This window comes from Natator depressus, chromosome 4, assembly GCF_965152275.1.
Source record: "Natator depressus isolate rNatDep1 chromosome 4, rNatDep2.hap1, whole genome shotgun sequence".
NCBI lineage: Eukaryota > Metazoa > Chordata > Testudines > Cheloniidae > Natator > Natator depressus.
The window spans coordinates 69,863,809-69,886,804 of NC_134237.1; the positions used below are offsets into that span (position 1 = coordinate 69,863,809).

At 41.5% G+C, this 22,996-nt stretch overlaps 1 protein-coding gene across 6 annotated transcripts in view; it reads right to left on the reverse strand.

Moving 5' to 3' along the window:
• Positions 1–19,250, reverse strand: part of AADAT (aminoadipate aminotransferase) — a 41,620-nt gene extending 22,370 nt beyond the window's left edge. For 2 of the 6 annotated variants that reach the window (XM_074951140.1, XM_074951145.1), the window contains exons 1-5: positions 19,060–19,249; positions 15,545–15,663; positions 4,301–4,469; positions 1,295–1,427; positions 427–501 (exon numbers count right to left, since the gene is read on the reverse strand). In XM_074951140.1, the coding sequence (XP_074807241.1) occupies positions 427–501; positions 1,295–1,427; positions 4,301–4,469; positions 15,545–15,611 (444 nt within the window). In that variant the 5' untranslated portion in view covers positions 15,612–15,663; positions 19,060–19,249. Of the gene's footprint in view, positions 1–426; positions 502–1,294; positions 1,428–4,300; positions 4,470–15,544; positions 15,664–18,892; positions 19,028–19,059 lie in introns of those variants that run through there. The other 4 variants (XM_074951142.1, XM_074951141.1, XM_074951144.1 and 1 more) reach the window with 4 other exon arrangements.
• Positions 19,251–22,996: the final 3,746 nt, after the last annotated feature.

Sequence of the window (22,996 nt, forward strand, 5' to 3'; positions counted from 1 at the left end):
TTATAGGCACAGAATACTAAATCGGGTCATTAAATCATTAAGAGAGAGAGAGGCACACCCAGAACCTAAAATAGGAGGAATCTCACTGATCATGCACTTGCATTTAGACTGACTTTATCAGAAAGATCTCATCTCTACTGTGATTCTATATAGAAACCTAGGGTTAGGGTGAACTAGGCTCCAGAACAAAACATTGTGTCCTGGGACAAACATTTGCAGAGTGTCTAAATTAGCATTTACAACTGTATTAGTTCACCAATGCCAACCAATTTAAGTCAGAAGAGGCTCAAAAACTCTAGTCTGGATGAAGTCTTAGATGCATTTAGCAATAGTGAGGCAGCTCATATGTCTTAAGAATGTAGATTTGTGTCCCAAAGTGATGATCATTGTAACTTTCACAACTTTTCATACCAAAACACTACTCACAGCTGCTAGAGTCCCAGGATAGGTGGGTGCGTCCAAAAGGATGTTGTCTCCAGGGTTAATAAGCATCTCAAACACCTACAAAATGGGAATCATTTACTTGACAAGACTGTATAATTGTACTGTACATTCTGCATACTGCTGCCTGCTCTAATGGAACTACACATCCTAATTACACATCAGTGTTTCCATCATCATTTAATTAAATGAAAACTCCGCTACGTAAACAGTGAATGGATTTAAGTTCCACTTTGGAAGCCAAACAGAGAGATACAAGTCAGAGGAGAAGAATGCCAGTTTCACACAGGACAATTCTGTCTTCTGGGGAAAAAAAAAATACTGACATTTAACACAATACAAAAGTTTTTCAGTTATAGAAAGGGTCAAGTGTGTGTGTGTGTGTGTGTGATATCAGCCAATTGAAAACCAACTTACGCAGAACAATATCTAACAAAAACATCTTATTGCACAATAAAAACTACAGTACAGCAACCAACTCTGATTTGATTGCACCACTACATTCCACTACAGGATTCTTAAAAACATTTGCTATAGAATTATGAAAGTAAATGGAATAAAATGTCTTATGATATTCTCTCTCTTCGATAATAAAGATCCTAGACATTTGTGTAGCCACGGAAGACCATTGGAGTCTGACAAAGTTTTGTCCCAACTTCCATTTACTTTCTCAGATATGGCATTTAATATATCATTTCATTTACAAGCCACCCTTACTAACTGTAATCAGAGAATAGGCATGCCTTTCCTATGCAAGGAAATAAAATTCAAGTGATTGAAAGCAAACATCTATTTAAAGCAACAAGTAATTACATTTTACAGAAGCCACAATGTATTCTGCTTTTAGTCTTACTTTGCACAACCCTTCCTGGCTGCCAGTGGTCACACATATCTCCATTTGGCCCTGATCAGGACTGTACTTGGCAGTGGGAGGATTGTGGAGACTCTTCTGTAAATCCTTTAGCCAGGACAACAACTCAGGAATTCTGAAACACAGATTTTATTTCTCATCCTTATTATCCTAATATTCTGTACTGCTCCTTTAAATCCCCCTCAAATCTATTGCCACCCAAATTGTCTGTTTCTCTTTCTCTGTTATTTAGCAATACAGATAGGTATAGGCACTGGTTTAAAATATTTTCTCTCAGATAATGAAATGAGAGAAACATAATACTGTGTGTAGGTGTGTATTTAAGATAAAAAGTCCTTAGGGACCAGTGTCTATAATACAATAAACAGTTGACAGCCTCTGCAGAGAGATTATCAACAAAGGACTGAATGGACACGGAGGCTGAATTTCTCTCTCATGCATCAAGGTGATCCTTTCAGATCCAGGTATGGCAGGTGTGACTTGTATGGCCTCTGTCTGTAGCTAGAGGTGCGTGAATAAATGACTTTTTTTGTTTTAGTTTGCTGGATGAACCAAAAAAGTTGAAAAAAAAATTTGTTTTGGCTCAAACAAATTTTCATTTTGTTTGAGTTTTTTTAATCCTTTCAAACTAAAACTGAAGCAACATTTGAAACAAAAAGTTGTTTCAAATCAAAACGTTTCATTTAAAAAATGTCAGTGAAACATTTTGATTTTTTTCAGAATTTTTTGTTTTGGACTGAAAAACTTAAGCAAATTCATAAGATGTTTTAGTTAACCTGAATCTGTGCTTTAGGGGGAAAAAAAAAAGTTTTGTTTGAAAATCTTTGCCCAGGTCTACCTGTAGCATACTTTATGCAGACTAAGGGCCAGATTTCTAAAGGGCCAGATTTCTAAAGGCATTTACGTGCCTAATGATGCAGATAGGTGCCTAGTGGGATTTTTAAAAAGCACCTAGATGCCTAATTCTCAGGGGCGCACCTAGGTAGTTTTGAAAATCCCACCAGGCACCTCTATGTATCTTACAGCACCTAAATACCTTTAAAAATGTGGCACTAACTCCCTATTGCTTTCAATCAGGGCTGATACATAAACACAAAACTGGAGGGGCAGGGGGGAACAACACAAGTGGAAAAATAGCTTGGCATCTGAAAATAAATCAAAACAGTGAATGGATTTCAAGTTTCTATAAAAAGCTGCTTTCCTGCTCAGCACAGCAGTGTTCTGAAGAGGAACTTGCAAATCTTGTGATGGTAGACACCATTTCAGCAAAGTGACATCACACAGCAGCACAGGGACCCCAATATAAAGGATGGTACATGAGTTTTCATTCTGCTCTGAAAAAGGCCTTCAGTATTAGGCAAAATTAAAAAATCTAGTATTTCTAGAGCAGAACAATCTCATGACAGCAAAAACAGTTAAACAATATTTTTGAGCCAGGTGTAAAATTTCTTATTATGATGTACCCATAACTGTTAGTATCACAACTAGTCCCTTTTCAACAAGACAACTATCTCTTCAGTGGTAGTCTCACAAATACTAGCTTTCTGTTTAACACTTTATACAGGGGGCACTGTCAGTAGACCACTGTCATTGCAGAGCAGTCCTCACATTACATAAATAAAGAACCAATACTGTTATTTTAACACCCCTACAGTGCATGCCACTAAAACAAGCCTTGTTTTCTGCGTGATGATGTTTGAGTTTACTGTGATATCTGCAGTATTTCCTGTACTAACAGTGGCAAATATCAGAGTTAATTTAACTACCCCAGACAGTAACTGGTGTTTTTTCAATGGTATAAACATGAGCCAAACAAACCAGGATTCGGGGGGATATAAAGAAAATGCTTTGCAAGCTGTTTACTTTGGGCATGGCTACACTTGCAGATGTAGAGCGCTTTGAGTTAAACCAGCCTTCGGAGAGCGCAGTAGGAAAAGCGCTGCAGTCTGTCCACACGGACAGCTTCAACTGCACTGGCATGGCCACATTTGCAGCACTTGCAGCGGCATTGGGAGCGGTGCATTATGGGCAGCTATCCCAGCATGCAAGTGGCTGCAACGTACTTTTCAAATGGGGGTGGGGTGGGGTGGAGTGTGACAGGAAGTGTGTTGTGTGTATGTGGGGGGAGAGAGACTGGGTTTTTGGGGGGCTGAGAGCATGTCAGCATGCTGTCTTGTAAGTTCAGATAGCAGCAGACCCCCCTCACCTCCCCGTCTCTCTCTCTCTCACACACACACAGCATTCCACACTAATGGTTGCTTTGTCTTGGAGCAGATAAGCAGCTGGCTGTCAGAAACGGAGCTTTCAAAAGGCATTTCCACATTCCTATAGATGATTCCAAACAATGACAAGAGTGGCCACTTGACTTAAGGGGATTATGGGATGTTTCCAGAGGCTGATCAGAGCTCAGTAAAGCAACATCTCGTTCACACTGGTGCTGCGGCGATCCAAAGAGGACGCAGCAAACGTTATTCCACTCGCCGAGGTGGAGTACCAGCAGCGCTGTAGCCGCGGAGTCAGAGCGCTCTACGTGCCTTGACAGTGTGAACGGGTAGTGAGCTAGTGCGCCCGGGGCTCCTTTATTGCGCTGTAACTTGCAAGTGTAGCCAAGCCCTTTGATATGCTGAATACCGTGCTGCAACACACTGGCCACTCTCACAGTTACTGACCCTGGACTTTGGCCTCTCAAATATTATTTGATGTTAATCAATAAACATCAGTACTTGTCAATTCATTCCTCCACTCACAAATCATTAGTCACTTACCACTTTTAAAAAAACATATACAGATGGGGAAAATTAAAAGCAATTAATAAAACATGTTTGTAAAGATCAACTATTAAAGCAGCAACTGCTCATGCTCAAATAAATTGGTTAGTCTCTAAGGTGCCACAAGTACTCCTTTTCTTTTTGCGAATACAGACTAACATGGCTGTTACTCTGAAACCTGTTATTTATTGTTATTCTTGTAAAGTGTCTTGATAAGTACCCTGCTGAGGGAGAGTACTGGAGGGCTCTCTTCATCAAATCCTCCCCAATATCCACAGCTGTTCCATCTCTCGTGGTAATAGTGGCCATCTTAAATGGGAAAGTGTTGGGGTTCGGTACTCCTCCAGCCAAGGAGATTAGTGAAGGGGGAGACTTCTGCATCATTTCAGCTACAGTGAAAGATGAGGAAGAAAACCTCCATTACACATTAGCCTATTCAAGATATAACATTTTCCCTTCCCCCATCCATCCCTTCATTTCCTATATAATATTTAAAGGGGACCTGCAGAGGAAAAGTTAATGCAGATTTGTGCCTGTTTGTACCCTTTGTTGGATAATGCAGTCTTTTTAGACATCAGGCATGCCAACATTTATCATTTATTTTCTTGGCTGACTCAAAAATACATTGTGAGCTTTCTTGGCATTAACTGAACAGGCATGGATGGTAAATCTTTAACAAAGATAGCTTTCCTTCCAGCTGTTTGAATTACATAGGTGTAAAATGAAAAGTTTTAAATAGTCTGAGTAAAAATCATTTCCGCCTCCTATTAATCAGGTTTTAATTCTTTGATATCTGTGATATCTCAATCCTGCTTATTCTCTAGTTTTCAGTAGTGTAATCCAGCAGCACGGGGTATGCAAGACCAGAATTTTTACTGGAAAAATTGCAGGGAAAGCCACCTCCTCTTAAAATAAATAAATAAATAAAGTAAATAAATAAGTTTTTTTACTCCAGTCTGGATTGCTTTTCTAGTCATTAGAACAAGCTGTTTTTGTAACTATAATTAGTTTTTAAACTTTGAACACTGTCAAGGTTCCTTCCCCACTCTGAACTCTAGCATACAGATGTGGGACCTGCATGAAAACCTCCTAAGCTTACTTTTACCAGCTTAGGTTAAAACTTCCCCAAGGTACAAACTATTTTACCCTTGGACTTCCACTGCCACCACCAAACTTTATCTGGGTTCCTGAAAAAACGTAGTTTGGAAACGTCTTTCCCCCCAAAATCCTCCCAACCCTTGCACCCCACTTCCTGGGGAAGGTTTGGTAAAAATCCTCACCAATTTGCATAGGTGACCACAGACCCAAACCCTTGGATCTTAGAACAATGAAAAAGCATTCAGTTTCCTTACAAGAAGATTTTTAATAGAAGTAAAAAGGAATCACCTCTGTAAAATCAGGATAGTAGATACCTTACAGGGTAATTAGATTCAAAACATAGAGAATCCCTCTAGGCAAAACCTTAAGTTACAAAAAAGACACACAGACAGGAATATTCATTCTATTCAGAACAGCTATTTTCTCAGCCATTTAAAGAAATCATAATCTAACACATACCTATCTAGATTACTTACTAAGTTCTAAGACTCCATTCCGGCAAAAGCATCACACAGACAGACACAGACCCTTTGTTTTTCTCCCTCCTCCCAGCTTTTGAAAGTATCTTGTCTCCTCATTGGTCATTTTGGTCAGGTGCCAGCGAGGTTACCTTTAGCTTCTTAACCCTTTACAGGTGAGAGGATTTTTCCTCTCGCCAGGAAGGATTTTAAAGGGGTTTACCCTTCCCTTTATATTTATGACAAACACCTAATATCTTAATGCTCTACTTTGTGGGGGAAAAAGTTGACAACTCTTATTTTTGAAAGCAACACCTTTAGTTTGTTTAGTGTTTTCAAGACATACCACATAATGCTTTTGTTTATAAATTCAGAAGTTACCAAAATACCACTTGAAGCAGGTTTCTAAAGAGCAGCTAGAAAAACAAAGAAGATCTAAATTTTACCCAAGTTCATGCACGTAATGCCCACTGAAGTGAAATGGCAACTGCCAGCCTACACCCCAGGGAAGAATTTGGCCCACAGTGAGGAGGTGATGGGATGTAGGCTAAAAGCAGTTACAAAAGGTGTATGTTTTTAGGCCCTTATTTTGCAACTGGCTCCATGTAGGCCTCAGCTGGCGGTACAGGAGCATTTTTTCCTGCCATATGGAACAATCAGCTATCAACAATAGCATGTATAGCAGTGGTTCTCAACCTTTCCAGACTACTGTACCTCTTTAAGAACATAAAAATGGCCATGCTGGGTCAGACCAAAGGTCCATCCAGCCCAGTATCCTGTCTACCGACAGTGGCCAATGCCAGGTTTCCCCGAGGGAGTGAACCTAACAGGTAATGATCAAATGATCTCTCTCCTGCCATCCATCTCCACGCTCTGACAAACAGAGGCTAGGGACACCATTCCTTACCCATCCTGGCTAATAGCCATTAATGGACTTAACCTCCATGAATTTATCCAGTTCTCTTTTAAATCCTGTTATAGTCCTAGCCTTCACAACCTCCTCAGGCAAGGAGTTCCACAGGTTGACTGTGGGCTGTGTGAAGAAGAACTTCCTTTTACTTGTTTTAAACCTGCTGCCCATTAATTTCATTTGGGGGCCCCTACTTCTTATATTACGGGAACAAGTAAATAACTTTTCCTTATTCACTTTCTCCACATCACTCATGATTTTATATACCTCTATCCTATCCCCCCTTAGTCTCCTCTTTTCCAAGCTGAAAAGTCCTAGCCTCTTTAATCCCTCCTCATATGGGACCCGTTCCAAACTCCTAATCATTTTAGTTGCCCTTTTCTGAACCTTTTCTAATGCCAGTATATCTTTTTTGAGATGAGGGAACCACATCTGTACACAGTATTCAAGATGTGGGCATACCATGGATTTATATAAGGGCAATAAGATATTCTCCGTCTTATTCTCTATCCCTGTTTTAATGATTCCTAACATCCCGTTTGCCTTTTTTAACTGCCGCTGCACACTGTGTGGATGTCTTTAGAGAACTCTCCATGATGACTCCAAGATCTTTTTCCTGATTAGTTGTAGCTAAAGTAGCCGCCATCATATTGTATGAATAGTTGGGGTTATTTTTTCCAATGTGCATTACTTTACATTTATTCACATTAAATTTCATTTGCCATTTTGTTGCCCAATCGCTTAGTTTTGTGAGATCTTTTTGAAATTTCTTCACAGTATGCTTTGGTCTTAACTATCTTGAGCAGTTTAGTATCATCTGCAAACTTTGCCACCTCACTGTTTACCCCTTTCTCCAGATCATTTATAAATAAGTTGAATAGGATTGGTCCTAGGACTGACCCTTGGGGAACACCACTAGTTACCCCTCTCCATTTTGAAAATACCATTTACTCCTACCCTTTGTTCCCTGTCTTTTAACCAGTTCTCAGTCCATGAAAGGATCTTCCCTCTTATCCCGTGACAACTTAATTTACGTAAGAGCCTTTAGTGAGGGACCTTGTCAAAGGCTTTCTGGAAATCTAAGAACATTATGTCCACTGGATCCCCTTTGTCCACAAGTTTGTTGACCCCTTCAAAGAACTCTAATAGATTAGTAAGACATGATTTCCCTTTACAGAAACTATGTTGACTTTTGCCCAACAATTTATGTTCTTCTACGCATCTGACAATTTTATTCTTTACTATTGTTTCAACTAATTTGCCCGGTACTGATGTTAGACTTACTGGTCTGTAATTGCCAGGATCACCTCTAGAGCCCTTTTAAAATATTGGCATTACATTAGCTATCTTCCAGTCATTGGGTACAGAAGCAGATTTAAAGGACAGGTTACAAACCATAGTTAATAGTTCTGCAATTTCACATTTGAGTTTTTTCAGAACTCTTGGGTAAATGCCATTAGGTCCCGGTGACTTGTTACTGTTAAGTTTCTCAATTAATTCCAAAACCTCCTCTAGTGACACTTCAATCTGTGATAATTCAGGAGTCAGATTTGTCTTGCGTACCCCCAAGTCTCACCTCACTTAAAAACTACTTGCTTACAAAAATAGACATAAAAATACAAAAGTGTCACAGCACATTATTACTGAAAAATTGCTTACTTTCTCATTTTGTCTGTATGAAATTTTAGTCACAGAATCATAGGAGATTAGGGTTGGAAGAGACCTCAAGAGGTCATCTAGTCCAACCCCTGCTCAAAGCAGGACCAACACCAACTAAATCATCCCAGCCAGGGCTTTGTCATGCCAGGCCTTAAAAACCTCTGAGGATGGAGATTCCACCACCTCCCTAGGTAACCCATTTCAGTGCTTCACCACCCTCCTAGAGAAATAGTGTTTCCTAACATCCAACCTAGACTTCCCACACTGCAGCTTGAGACCACTGCTCCTTGTTCTGTCATCTGCCACCACTGAGGACAGATGAGCTTCATCCTCTTTGGAACCCCGCTTCAGGTAGTTGAAGGCTGCTATCAAATCCCCCTGTCCCCCACTCTTCTTTTCTGCAGACTAAACAAGCCCAGTTCCCTCAGCCTCATCCGTGCTGAATAGAGGGGAATAATCACTTCCCTCAATCTGCTGGCAATGCTCCTACTAATGCAGCCCAATATGCCGTTAGCCTTCTTGGCAACAAGGGCACACTGTTGACTCATATTCAGCTTCTCATCCACTGTAATCCCCAGGTCCTTTTCTGCAGAACAGCTGCTTAGCCAGTCAGTCCCCAGCCTGTAGCAGTGCATGGGATTCTTCTGTCCTAAGTGCAGGACTCTGAACTTGTCCTTGTTGAACCTCAAATTTCTTTTGGCCCAATCCTTCAATTTGTCTAGGTCACTCTGGACCCTATCCCTACCCTCCAGCATATTTACCTCTCCCCCCCGTTTAGTCATCTGCGAACTTGCTGAGGGTGCAATCTATCCCATCACCCAGATCATTAATAAATATGTTGAACAAAACCAACCCCTGGGGTGCTCCACTTGATACCGGCTGCCAACTAGCCATCGAGCCGTTGATCACTTGTTGAGCCCGACAATCTAGACAGCTTTCTATCCACCTTATATCCATTCATCCAATCCATACTTTTTTAACTTGCTGGTAAGAATACTGTGGGAGACTGTATCAAAAGCTTTGCTAAAGTCAAGATATATCACATCCACTGCTTTCCCTATATCCACAGAGCCAGTTATCTCATCACAGAAGGCAATCAGGTTGGTCAGGCATGACTTGCCCTTGGTGAATCTATGTTGACTGTTCCTGATGACCTTCCTTTCCTCCAAGTGCTTCAAAATGGTTTCCTTGAGGACCTGCTCCATGATTTTTCCAGGGGACTGAGGTGAGGCTGACTGGTCTGTAGTTCCCTGAGTTCTCCTTCTTTCCTTTTTAAAAGATGGGCACTATATTTGCCTTTTTCCAGTTGTCCTGGACCTCCCCAATTGCCATGAGTTTTCAAAGATAATGGCCAATGGCTCTGCAATCACATCAGCCAATTCCCTCAGCACCCTTGGATGCATTAGGTCTGGACCCATGGACTTGTGCACGTCCAGCTTTTCTAAATAGTTCTTAACCTGTTCTTTCACCCCTGAGGGCTGCTCACCTCCTCCCCATACTGTGTTGCCCAGGACAGCAATGTGGGAACTGACCTTGTCTGTGAAGACAGAGGCAAAAAAAGCATAGAGTACTTCAGCTTTTTTCCACATCATCTGTCACTAGGTTGCCTCCCCCATTCATTAAGGGACCCACACTTTCCATGACCTTTTTCTTGTTGCTAACATACCTGTAGAAACCCTTCTTGTTACCCTTCACACCCCTTGCTAGCTGCAACTCCAGTTGTGTTTTGGCCTTTCTGATTACACCCTTGCATGCTCAAGTCTGTATTGACTTCACTAGTGCTTTTTATATAGCCTGTTATAAAACTAGGCAAATATCTAGATGAGTTGATGTACCCTCTGGAAACCTCTGTGTACCCTCAGGGGTTCGCATACCCCTGGTTGAGAACCATTGGTGTACAGTATGAATCTAGAGCTAGCTGCACAGAGTGGGGCAAGTAAGAAGCAGTGATGGAGTGAAACAGCCAAGGAAGTTGATAGGTTGTCATAAAAATAAAGGGAAGGGTAAACCCCTTTGAAATCCCTCCTGGCCAGGGGAAAGCTCCTCTCACCTGTAAAGGGTTAAGAAGCTAAAGGTAACCTCGCTGGCACCTGACCAAAATGACCAATGAGGAGACAAGATACTTTCAAAAGCTGGGAGGAGGGAGAGAAACAAAGGGTCTGTGGGTCTGTCTATATTCTGTCTTTGCCGGGGATAGATCAGGAATGGAGTCTTAGAACTTTTAGTAAGTAATCTAGCTAGGTACGTGTTAGATTATGATTTCTTTAAATGGCTGAGAAAAGAATTGTGCTGAATAGAATAACTATTTCTGTCTGTGTATCTTTTTTGTAACTTAAGGTTTTGCCTAGAGGGGTTCTCTATGTTTTGAATCTAATTACCCTGTATGGTATCTACCATCCTGATTTTACAGGGGGGATTTCTTATTTCTTATTACTTCTATTTTTATTAAAAGTCTTCTTGTAAGAAAACTGAATGCGTTTTCATTGTTCTCAGATCCAAGGGTTTGGGTCTGTGGTCATCTATGCAAATTGGTGAGGCTTTTTATCCAACATTTCCCAGGAAAGGGGGGGTGCAAGTGTTGGGAGGATTGTTCATTGTTCTTAGGATCCAAGGGTCTGGGTCTGTAGTCACCTAGGCAAATTGGTGAGGCTTTTTACCAAACCTTGTCCAGAAAGTGGGGTGCAAGGTTTTGGGAAGTATTTTGGGGGGAAAGACGTGTCCAAACAGCTCTTCCCCAGTAACCAGTATTTGTTTGGTGGTGGTAGCGGCCAATCCAAGGACAAAGGGTGGAATATTTTGTACCTTGGGGAAGTTTTGACCTAAGCTGGTAAAGATAAGCTTAGGAGGTTTTTCATGCAGGTCCCCACAGCTTTACCCTAGAGTTCAGAGTGGGGGAGGAACCTTGACATAGGTACAGGAGCTACTCAGCATATCAATATGGCTGGTAAGGTCAAGAGTAATATTCTAGAGTGAACGGTGGATTCTTTGTAACTTGAAGCCTTTACATCATGAGTAGTATACGGCTCAACAGTATTCATCACCATTTATTTTTTGACAGGTTTCCACACTCCCTCTGGGGTTTATGTCCCGCCCTCCAACCCTGTTTCTGTTGGCGCCGAAGTTTGGCGCTGTTGGCCATTTTGAAAAAAAAATTTCGTGTGTTGTGTGTGTTTGTGCTTGGATACATTTAGAGAAAAAGGTTGAAAGAATAGAGTGAGAGAGTTTAAAGATGAAAAAAGAAAGTCTGGGTAAGGTTTAGAGGAAAAAAAGGAAAGAAAAGTTATTTGGGGAGGCAGAGAGAGAATTGTAAAGGTCTAGTTTGGCATGTTATTCAAGAACAGAAAAATGTGAAATAAATATAAAAGGTTATTAACTATCAGGGTAGGTTAAGAAAAGAGCTAAATAATATTAAAGCTAGGTTTAAAAAGGAAATTTACTAAGTCAGAGCCTGTTTAGTAAGCACCTGGCCAAAAACTATAAAGGGGGGGCTAAGAAAAAAGCATTTAAACTACTCACTCTCAGGTTAGGTTAAGAAAAGAGCCTTTAAAACATTAAATTAAAAACTAGGTTTAAAAAGGGAATTTACTAATTCCCTGTTTAGTAAGCACATGGTAAAAAAGTGAATAGAAAAACATTTAAATTCAAGGGTAGGTTAAGAAAAAACATTTAAACTATTAAATATCAGGGTAGGTTAAGAAAAGAGCTTTTAAAAACATTAAATAATATTAAAAGCTAGGTTTAAGAAAAACACACATAGCAAAAAAAGAGGGAATTTACTAAGGCAGATCCCGTTTAGTAAGCACATGGTAAAAAAGTTAATAGAAAAGCATTCAAACAATTAAATACAAGAGTAGGTTAAGAAAAAAGCATTTAAAAAGAGTTAAATAAAAGAAACATATAAAGAGAGGTTAAAAGAGAGAACAGGGCAAGAAAAGGGAAAAGAGAGCCCCTTTGCAAAGGGCAAAGATAGACAGCACGTGGTTGATCAGAGAGAGAGAGAGAGAGCGCTTTTACCCTTCCAGTCTTTCTGCCGAATGAACCAACTTCCCAGATTTACTGCCCCTCAGACTTGTTATCACCGCCTTTGGATTGGACCAATCAGATGTTGTTCTACAGCAGCGTCATAGAATTTGTTTTCCCTGAATTAATCCTATAGTCCCAAGATTTTAAACAAGAGCCAATTCCCTTCTCTCCTCCCCCCGCCCCCCTTTAACTGCCTTATTCTTATTTAAAAATACAAATCCCCAAGCATTTTTCCTGCAATGTAGACCTTTTACATAGAGGCTTTAATAAAAGTTAAAACCATAATCCTTTAGTAACAAACAATTTTTAGAAGTTTTTCCCTAGGTTTTAGACTAACATGGGCTATTTTTTAGTAAGCACAACTTGAAGCTGCAGCAAAGCTCCTGTCAGCAAAAACAGCGACTGTGAGTCAGTAGATCAGAGATAAGAAGTCTGCTTCTTTCCCAAACTTTTTAACAAATGCAAGTAAAAGTTACAGAAGCTATTTTTTCTTGTGTTTTTTGTATAAATCCAAACTTTAAAAAGGAATCTTGTTTTTTGATTAAAAACACATATGTAAACTCCCCTCCATTGCCAGTTTTCATATTCTTACCCAGTTGTTTTGGTACTTTAAAAACATTATTTTTAAAAGGACAGCTAGTATCTTAAGCCTTTTTAGTTCACTAAACTTCTACAAAATATCCCTAAAAGGGGTCTTGATTTGTTACAGCTCAGTCAATACTGCTTTGTCATAATAAACTTTTAAAAAACCATAATGCTTCAAATAGGCCTCACTGCATACAGAATATCCTTTAAAAAGGTCATGTTATTTTACATCTCAGTCAATTCTGTATTTTCATGTTAAATGTTAAAAATATTTATATAATGAAACACTGCATGTTTAGCACGTGTTAAAAGTATGGGGGAAAAGTCAAGGGGTGAGGGTATTCTTCAGATAGGCTATCTCTAAGCTTCGCGCAGTCACAAAGCAGTGTTTTTTGTCTTTTACAATCAGTAAATGGAATAAAATACTTCTTAAAACTTTCATAAAGTATCTTTCAATGCAATCTCACCATTTTTAAAAACTTTAACAGCATTTAAAAAGTTAGAAAAGAAGTCTGTGTAAAAAAAACCAAGCAAATTGAAGGAGTGACCCCTAGAGCCTTGCTAAGGCAGACTATAGTGCATGGAGCACTGGCTAGCCTAATTAGTCTTATCTGCTTTTAAAATTTAGAGAAAGCTCCAGCCTGTGTTGTATTATTTTAATAAAATCTATGGACCCAAAACGAACACAGGAGCTTGTACCTGTGTCTCAGCACACGGGCTGCAAACATTTAAAAACAAAGACATTCTGATAATGCAACAGAAAAATTCATACTTAAATCTAAAAGTCCTAGGAAAATAAAAGCTTATTATAACTTTCACATGGATTTGTTAAAAAGTGGGGAGGAAAATCAACTTCTCTCTGATCCACTGGATTACAGAACAATTGGAATATAAACTAGCTGTTACTAAGGATCTGTGGTTTTCACTCGGGGGTGTTTTCTGCATGCTCATTTTTTTTTTTAATTGAAACACACATGTAAAAATGTTAAATAAAGGGCTCTGTCTTCATATAGGCTTGTCTTTTAAAGTATTTATTCCTTTACAAAACTTAATATAACTTTCACTTGTATTTGTTAAAAAGCAGGCAAAGAAGCAGCCTTCTTATCTCTGATCTACTGGCTGGCTGTTTTTGCTGACAGCTGCTTTTCTGCAAAAGCCTGCTGTTTCAAACTGTCCTTACTAAAAAAAAAAATGACTAGTGCTAGCCTAAAACCTAGGGGAAAGCTTTTTTATCACTATACAGTACTTTTATAAACAGGTTTTCTGTGTTTTTTAACCCTGAACTGTTTCTGCAGACTCACATTTTATTGAAACACTTATGCTTAAGGGGCTAAATGAAGGCATGTGTGTCTTCGTATAGGCTTGTCTTTTCAAGTGTTTATACCCTTAGAAGACTTTCACCTCTCTTTTTAAAAAAGTGGGGAAAGAAACAAACTTCTTCTCTCTGATCCAGAGGTTGACAAAATAAGGGGAATATAAACTGTCTGTTACTAAGAACCTGGGGTTTTAAACCTGGGATGCTTCTGCATGCTCTTTATTATTGAAACACCCCTGTAAATAAAGGGTTGTTTCTTCAGATAGGTTTGTCTTTTCACGTAAATATAAAGCAGAGCTTTATTCCTTTACAAAACTTAATGTAACTTTAACTTGTGTTTGTTAAAAAGCAGGTGAAAAAGCAACCTTCTTCTCTCTGATCACAGAGGCTGTTTTTGCTAACAATGGCTTTGCAGCAAAAGCCTGTTTTTTCATATTGTGCTTACTAAAAAATAACCCATGTTAGTCTAAAACCAAGGGAGAACGTTTTTATCACTATAATTTACTTTTATAAACAGGTTCTCTGTGTTTTTAACCCTGGAATGTTTCTACATGCTCACTTTTTATTGAAACATATGCAAAAGTGCTAAATGAAGGGATGTGTCTTCATAAAGGCTTGTCTTTTCAAGTGTTTATTCCTTTACAAGACTTAATATAATTTTCACCTCTATTTGTTAAAAAGTGGGGGAAGAAACAAACTTCTTCTCTCTAATCCACTGGTTTACAAAATAAGGGGAATATAAACTGGTTGTTACTAAGGACCTGTGGTTTTCAACCTGGGGTGTTTCTGCATGCTCTGTGATATGCAGGAGATCAGACTAGATGATCATGATGGTCACTTCTGGCCTTAAGCCTTAGTCTTCTTCAAGTGACAGGCAAAGGCAGTCAGAAGTGCGAGGAAAGATGAGACTGACCTTTCGGAAGATGTCCTCTTCGATTCAATAATTAACTATTATTGAATTGAAGAGGAAGTCCTCCTGAAGGTCAGTCTCATCTTTCCTAATAGTCAAATGGTCCTGTACAACTAATAAAAATTCGGCAACAAAAATCACAGTTTAATGGCCACAATTCCAGAAGCAGGGGTATTAGCAGAAATATTTTTTGGCATGAATTTAAAAGAATTAAACAGTGTTACTATTTTCATTTCTTTTCTCTGTGTGGGGTGGTTTCCATTGGGTACAATGTGTATTCATTTTATGGAACAAAGGCAAACTATCTCAGCTACCTCTGCCTTTACCCATTGAAAGCAAATAAGACACACAGCATATTTGTTAGCTATATACGTATTAGGTTATAATTGCCCACAGTTTTCTCGTAAGACTGCTCCGCTATTTATCTGCAGTGTCATGGCTGAGTTCAGAAGACAGGGCAATACGGTTTAGGAGCTGTTAGTGAGGGGTGACCAGTGTCTACTCACTCAGAACTCTTATTGGAGATGCCTTTCTTGCGGCACTTACTGCAGTGATGAAATGAGAGTAATTCATGTCTATAAGACAAGCAGCAATTCAGTTCATTAGTTAAACGGGACACAACGGGCTAGAAAAAGGAAGGAAAAAGGAAACATCACTTTTCAACATGGTTCATGACATTGGATTGTAAACACATTAAAAATATCCATCAGTAAAAAACTTTTCGAACATACAATCTGTTTAACTCGGCCATTTAGTAAGATAATTAAAATGGGGGAATACCACATTGTTAAGCTCACAATTTAATTAAAATGAATTCCCTTCATATTGATTCAAAATAGCTTTTTAAAAATGTTCTTAATGAATGTTTAGATGACACTTATTTTGGGGAGCCCATTCACAAAACAATGTATAGTGGTTTTGTGCTCTCTCTCTCTCTCTCGCTCTCACTCTTTGTTTTTGCTGTAGTAGTTAACCAGCACTGTTTTGAGAGACATATACATTTTTGGGGAACATCAACAATTCTGATGCACACACACATAAAAAAGGAAGTAAGTAGCGGCTCTATATTGGGTTCATTTAAAAGACAAGGAGGGGAAGGGAAAAATGAAATTGTCAACTGAAAATGGTCAAAAAACAAACAAACTTCACAGTAGAGAATGAAATGCTGTATTTCTAAGATAGCATACCAAACAATGAAGAAAAGAATTTATAAAGCATTTCAGGTTATTACATTAAATAATTATAGTATATACATTCCAGTTGTTCTGGAATTTATTCCTCTGAGTTCCAGTCCAGCACCCAATAATGTCATCAGAAGGACTCTCATTGATTTCAGTTAGATTTGGATCAAGTCCTTGGATTTTAAGATTAGTATAAATAGCCATGCCACATTTATCAGGAGAATTTGGAGGTGTATGAAGGAATGAGATGAACTGAATGCTTCACTAATGTCACTTGTCCCAAAAAGCAAAAGTTACTGTAAATTAAAGACAAATTACGAGTGTAGAAGAGTGACAGATCTGAAGCAACCATCAGCTCTTTCTAATGAGAATCCAGCTTTGTTTTGTTAGCTGAATTAAGTATAGCATTTAAGTTCTCTAACTTATGCAAGCCGTCACAATATGGCACAACACTTGTCTGACTAGGAGACAGAGATGTGGTTTAAATAATGCATAATTATGAATGTCTTCCAAAATGTTTCAAACTGATTTTTCCTTTGCCTCCAAAAGGACCTTACTACAGTAAACAATTTCCATCAGATGTAAAAAGCTGGAGGGAGACAGGGAGGGAGAGAGAGAGACACCCATTCAGAATAGCCAATAGCCCAGTGATTAGGAAGCTCTTTCTCCCACTCTCCCTAGTTGTGAACAATTTGAAAAGGTTTTAGTTTTGTTCCAATGCAGAAAGAAAACAAATTTCAAAACCTAAACATTTTTCATGGTTAGGAAATACTTATCAGTTCACAGAGAACAAGAGTAACTAAAGTCAATTAGTAATGACGGTGAAGAAAAAATTCACCTACTGGGCAAAAAATATGAAAATTATTTCAAAGTTTGGAGCAATCAAGTGCACATGGCTGTATTTATGTTTTATAGATTACTAACACATAGCAATCAATGTTGCTTTAGTGAATGTATTCCTGTTTTAATGTTATTTCTGTTATTTGTATTTATATGAACAACCCAATTAAAATATCCTTTCATTCTCAAACTGCAGGGTCTCCTACTGCAGTAGAAGAAAACCTCCTGTATGCGCCCTGTACTTCTGCATACCAAAGCTCCCTAATGTAGCAACAGGCATTGTTTTTCATAATCATAGGCAGACTGAACTGTGTCTAGAACTTAAGGAAAATATTATTATGGATGGGCCCAGTCTTACAACTTGCTGGGTCCTAATCTAGATAGGGGGTTGAGTCCTGGGGGGGGGGGGGGGGGGGTTAGGGGTGGGGGGTTCCAGGAGGGGGCGATCAGGAGACAAGGAGCAGGGGGGGTTGGATGGGTCAGGAATTCTGAGGGGGGCAGTCAGGGGGTGGGAAGTGGCAGGGGGCGGATAGGGTGCAGGGGCCAGGCTGTTTGCAGAGGCACAGCCTTCCCTACCCAGCCCTCCACACCATTTCGCAACCTCGATGTGGCACTCAGGCCAAAAAGTTTGCCCACCCCTGTGCTAGACCATCACAGGACCAGAATGACTGTCGGCAGAGGGCTTCTGGAAAGGAAAGCGATGCAATCCATCTTCAACAGGTTGACGTTTTTGTTTTTTGAAAGCTGCTAGGACGATTGACATTCTTTTAGGATTCACTGAAAAAATCCACCTCCAAACTTGATATCAAAAGCATGGACCTAATTCCGCTTTCACTTCCACCAGTTTTCCAATAGGGTCATTTGTATTGTTTTCAGTGAGACTATTCCTAGTTACACTAGTGTGAGACCAGAATCAGTTGCTGCATGTTCTAGAAAATATTTCAAATAGAAATGTATGTGGCTAGGGAAATACTCTTCCTGCAGGACCTAGAATTCATCTTTTCCCCAGGACAAAAATATCACTTTTGAAATACTAGTCCAAATGTATCTGTTGACTATTCAGTGTTGCACCAGAAAAGAATACAGCTCACTGTACACAAGGAAGCAAGGTAGAACTCAGAAGTGACGTTAATGTTACTTGTTACTAACTGCAGGCAACTGCAGAAGCAAATGTAAGTAATACCCGGTTACTGACACACCTAGTAAGTCAACAGGTAGGTGAATTTGGATGGTGACGGTCCCATCAAATGCACGTTCTGAAGTTACTATAAACTGTTCAAATTTCCTTCTTTTGGATTAAAATTTGATCAATATCCTGGACTGATCCTAGTTCGACTCCCCTTCTCTGCAATGCATTTTGGGATTCAAGGATGATGGGGGCATCTTTTTAAAGGAAAGAGATACTGTTCCTTAAAATTATGTGCATATTACACATTTCTGAGCTTCTAGCTGATTTTCTATCGTGCAATGCAAGGCAGACGTTTTCGCTCTGAAACTGAGCGGCCAGGAGCCGGTAACTCTTTACATTTCCCTCTGCGGGGACTAAGCCCTGCCTGCAAAGGATTTCAGGGCTCTGGAAGCCGGTTGTAACAAGCGGGGGGAGGGGGGAGCAAAGCAGGCAGGGCCGGCTCCCTTCCCGCCGCGGCGGCAATTTGGGGAGGCAAAATTGGTGGAGCCGCCCTGAAAGCAGGCGATGCTTAGTGGGCAGGAGACTTCGCTCCGGCGGGCCCCCGGAGCAGGCCGTGGCGGGTCAGGCTGGGGGCTCGCTCAGTGGCTGGTTCGGAGAAGAACCTCCCCGGCCCTGCTGCCTACGGAGGCTCCCGCCGCGCTCACCCTCGGCCTGCTGCCAGCGTCTGCCCGACAGCAGCGCGAGCCTTTGCTCCGGCAGGACTAAGGTCTGCTGTGGCCGCAGGCCGGCGTGTAACGTTGCAGCGCGACGCGGAGGGCAGCAGCCACTGCCCCGTCCCCACTAGCCCCGCGGCAGACGCGCGCACGCTGACCTTCCTCCCAACGCCAGCCAGAGGCAGGAGCCACCCGCTGTCCCGGGCAGCTGGGATCCCCGCTCCGCGCCGGGGCTCGGACCTGGATACGGTCGGTGCAAGGCCGGTTTCAGCCGTGCTCGTGTGCAAATTGTAACGCGCCCCGGTGGGCGTGTGCTGCTGGGGGCACGTGAGCGCTAGGAAAGTGAAGCTCCGCTGAAGTCTCTGCCCCCCGCTAAACGCCCTCAAGCTGTTGGCTGCCGGGACTGGGAACGGGGTGGGAGGGAGCAGGGAGGTGGCAGTGAAAGAGCAAAGGGAGAGGTCAGAATTCAGGCCACGATTAAATAATAAAAGACTAAAATTAGGCCCCTAGCTATTTAGGCACCCTACTAAGAGGCCAGCTCTTCCCCCCTCAAAAGTCCAGAGGCTCCAGTATCTCCTGTTGAGGGGTGCTCAGCACTTTGACAAACAGCTCACTTATTTAGTTGCCTAATTATGGGCATCAAATAAATAAGTCAGCACCTAAGTCTCAGTTTTGGACAGTGGGGTCTCTAAGTCACTTGAAAAAGGGACTTAGGCTAAGTTAATTTAGGTGCTCTTGAAAACTTCACCCACAGCAATAAGGAGTCAGGTGGCACCTTAAAGACTAAGATTTATTTGGGCATAAGCTTTAGTGAGTAAAAAAACCACTTTTTCAGATGCATGGAATGAAAATTACAGATGGCAGCATTACATACTGACACATGAAGAGAAGGGAGTTACCTTACAAGTGGAGAACCAGTGTTGCCAGGGCAAGTTTGATCAGGGTGGATGTAGCCCACTCCCAATAATTGATGAGGAGGTGTAAATTCCAGGAGAGGCAAAGCTGCTTTTTTAGTGAGCCAGCCACTCCCAGGCCCTATTCAAGCCCAAATTAATGGTGTTAAATTTGCAAATGAATTTTAGTTCTGCATTTTCTCTTTGAAGTCTGTTTCTGCAGTGTGTGGGGTTTTTTGTTTTGGTTCAAGTATGGCTACTTTTTAATATGTTAGAGAATATCCAGGAAGATTGAAGTGTTCTCCTACTGGCTTTTGTATGTTACCATTCCTGATGTCTGATTTGTGTCCATTTATTCTTTTTTGTAGAGACTGTCGGGTTTGGCCAATGTACATGGCAGAGGGGCATTGCTGGAACACAATCGTGTATATAACATTAGTAGACATGCAGGTGAATGAGCCCCTGATGATGTGGCTGGGTTCTCTGATGGTGTCGCTAGAGTAGATATGGGGACAGAGTAGGCAACGGGGTTTGCTACAGGGATTGGTTCCTGGGTTAGTGTTTCTGTGGTGTGGTGTGCAGTTGCTGGTGAGTATTTGCTTCAGGTTGGGGAGCTGTCTGCAAGCAAGGACTGGCCTGCCTCCCAATGTCTGTGAGAGAGGGACTGTTTTCCAGGATAGATTGTAGATCGCTGATGTGCTGGAGAGGTTTTAGCTGGGGGCTGTATGTGATGGCCTGTGGTGTTTTGCTATTTTCTTTGTTGGACCTGTCCTGTAGCAGTTGACTTCTGGGTACCCGTCTTGCTCTGTCAATCTGTTTCCTCATTTCCCCAGGTGGGTATTGTAGTTTTAAGAATGCTTGATAAAGATCTTGTAGGTGTTTGTCTCTGTCTGAGGGATTGGAGCAAATTCGGTTGTATCTTAGGGGTTGGCTGTAGACAATGGATCATGTGATGTGTCCTGGATGAAACTCCCATAGTGTAACTTTAGTTGCCTGTTTTTGAAAATCTTGGGTCTCAGTTTGGGTTTATGGAGGTGCTGAGAGGGGAAGGGAGATCTTCTCGGAAAAGGGAGTGGGGAAGTGTGCTACCTGAGTGGTGATGGGTAGAAGAGACCACACCCACACTGAGGTGGGGAAAGAGAGACAGAAGCTGTATTGTGTAGCAGGTCCAGCCTTGTTGTGCTTCTGCTCGGCATTCTAGATTCAGTCTGGGACCTACATCATTCAGCATTTAAAACTGATGTGATAGAAAATGATGTGATAGAAAGTAATTGCCTTGAGTTTATTCTTAAAATATTTATTTTGATTTCATTCTTTAGATATTGGCAGACAGGGATAAAGCAAGGGCCCTGAGCTGAAGCACTTACATTATAATTTACACGTAATACCATAGTAAATATATCCCCTCATACAGGAGGTGGGAAGAAGAGAGCATTGGGGGGGAAGGTTAAAGTGCTTAAAATTCGTTTGTCCTGCAGGGTAAAATGATTTGAGTTGTGTTATTAAATCCTACACAGGTTTTTAGTAATGTGGAACTGTGAACGGGTTCCCCCTTCAGCTCCTGGGAGGACTGGCTGGCTCTCTCTGTAAATTAAGCAACACACACAGTCCACCGAGGTACCTCCACCAAGTGCCTTTGTTCCAGTGTGATGTACCGGGAGCATAAGTAGTAACAGTAGTTCCATGGAGCCCCCTTCCTGTTCCCTAACTCAGCCTTTCATGCTGCTTGCTTTCTTCTCAGCTTCCCAGCTGTTGAACTAATTACCTCATCCCTTCTACCCTTCCAAATCACAACTACGCGAATTGCATCCAGTGCCCTGGGTGAGCTAAGTGACCAGGATGCTGGCTTTCAAAGGGCTCATTTTATAGCTGCCAACAGCACTCCGTCACAAGGGCAAAGGAGTGCAGAACACTACTGTAGTACTAACTGGAATAGGTTGCCTGTTAGGAAGGATATGATGAAAGAAAAGGTTGCAATGCACATGTTTAGGTGCTTTGCTCAATCTGGGCCCAAGTGTACAGGGGGAGGTAGTATAGAGCACAGCACTGAAAAAGGTGTAGCATCAAAGTGTGAGTGGATGTATGGGGCATGTAGTTGAGTGGAATGTAGGGTACATTATACAGAAAATGGATAGAGTAGAAATGATAAAAGGGGGCCTGAGCTGTGGTGGGGCCACCTGAGTCATGGCCCTACTACTACTAAGCACAGGCAGGGGTGGCTAGAACTAGAGGGGACTCGGCTACCTCAAATCTGAGCCACTCTGCCACCTGTGTACACAGCCCAGGTGAAGCCCCATTCTGGTGGTACCAGGGCTTGCTTGGCACTGGGCCACCTGGCTGCCCAGCAGCAGGAGGAGCAGAGAGCGTCCCCAGAGCCCAGCAGTGGCAATGAGGCAAGTCTGTGGGGCCCCAGCATGGTGCTGCAGGCAGAATCTGTCCCAGGTGCGTCCAGTGACTCAACCCTGGTGTAGCAGTGGTGAGTCCATTCCTGGTACAGCAGTGGTGAGAGGGAGCAAGCAGTTGAGAGAGAGAAGGGGAGGGGGAATGGATGGCAGGGGGTGGGGTGGAGAAAACTACTGGCACTGCCACACACAGCTCCCCTTGCTCCCAGCCCTCCAACCCATCCCTCCCACAGCTCCTATAAGCCTCTCTTCAATGCCCCTCACACAACCCCCACCCCTCCTTGCAGTGACCCTTTTCCAAACAGCACCATCCTCTCCTGACCCTGTCATTACACATCCCCTTCTTATCTAGGTTACACAACTATAGCACTTCACAGCCATTCTGGAATTCTTTGAATTGACACTCTAGCCCTGGCAGCGAGTGAACTCCCAGGGGCTCCCTCCACGGATTGAACTTGACCACTTGAACAAGTGTTAAAGGCACATCGCCTTGTCTACATTAGGCAGTTAACATGTTACCTAGACCAGGATTTGGAAGGTATTGAGGCCTGAGGGTGAAGATCAGAGTTCAGCAAAGATCAGCAAACCAGGGGAGATTATTACCAGGATGCCTTTTTGGCAGTTGCTTTTTTAGGGGACTTCATCATGAACAGCTATTGTGCAGATATAGCTTCATGTCTGCCAAGTATTTCTGTGAAATTAATGCATGCAAAATGGAAAAAGTTTTTCCCAGACCTTTTTAATGTAGGTTGGAGCAGAAAGAGTTGTTAGTTTGATGTGAGTGTTAGCAACGTTGTAAT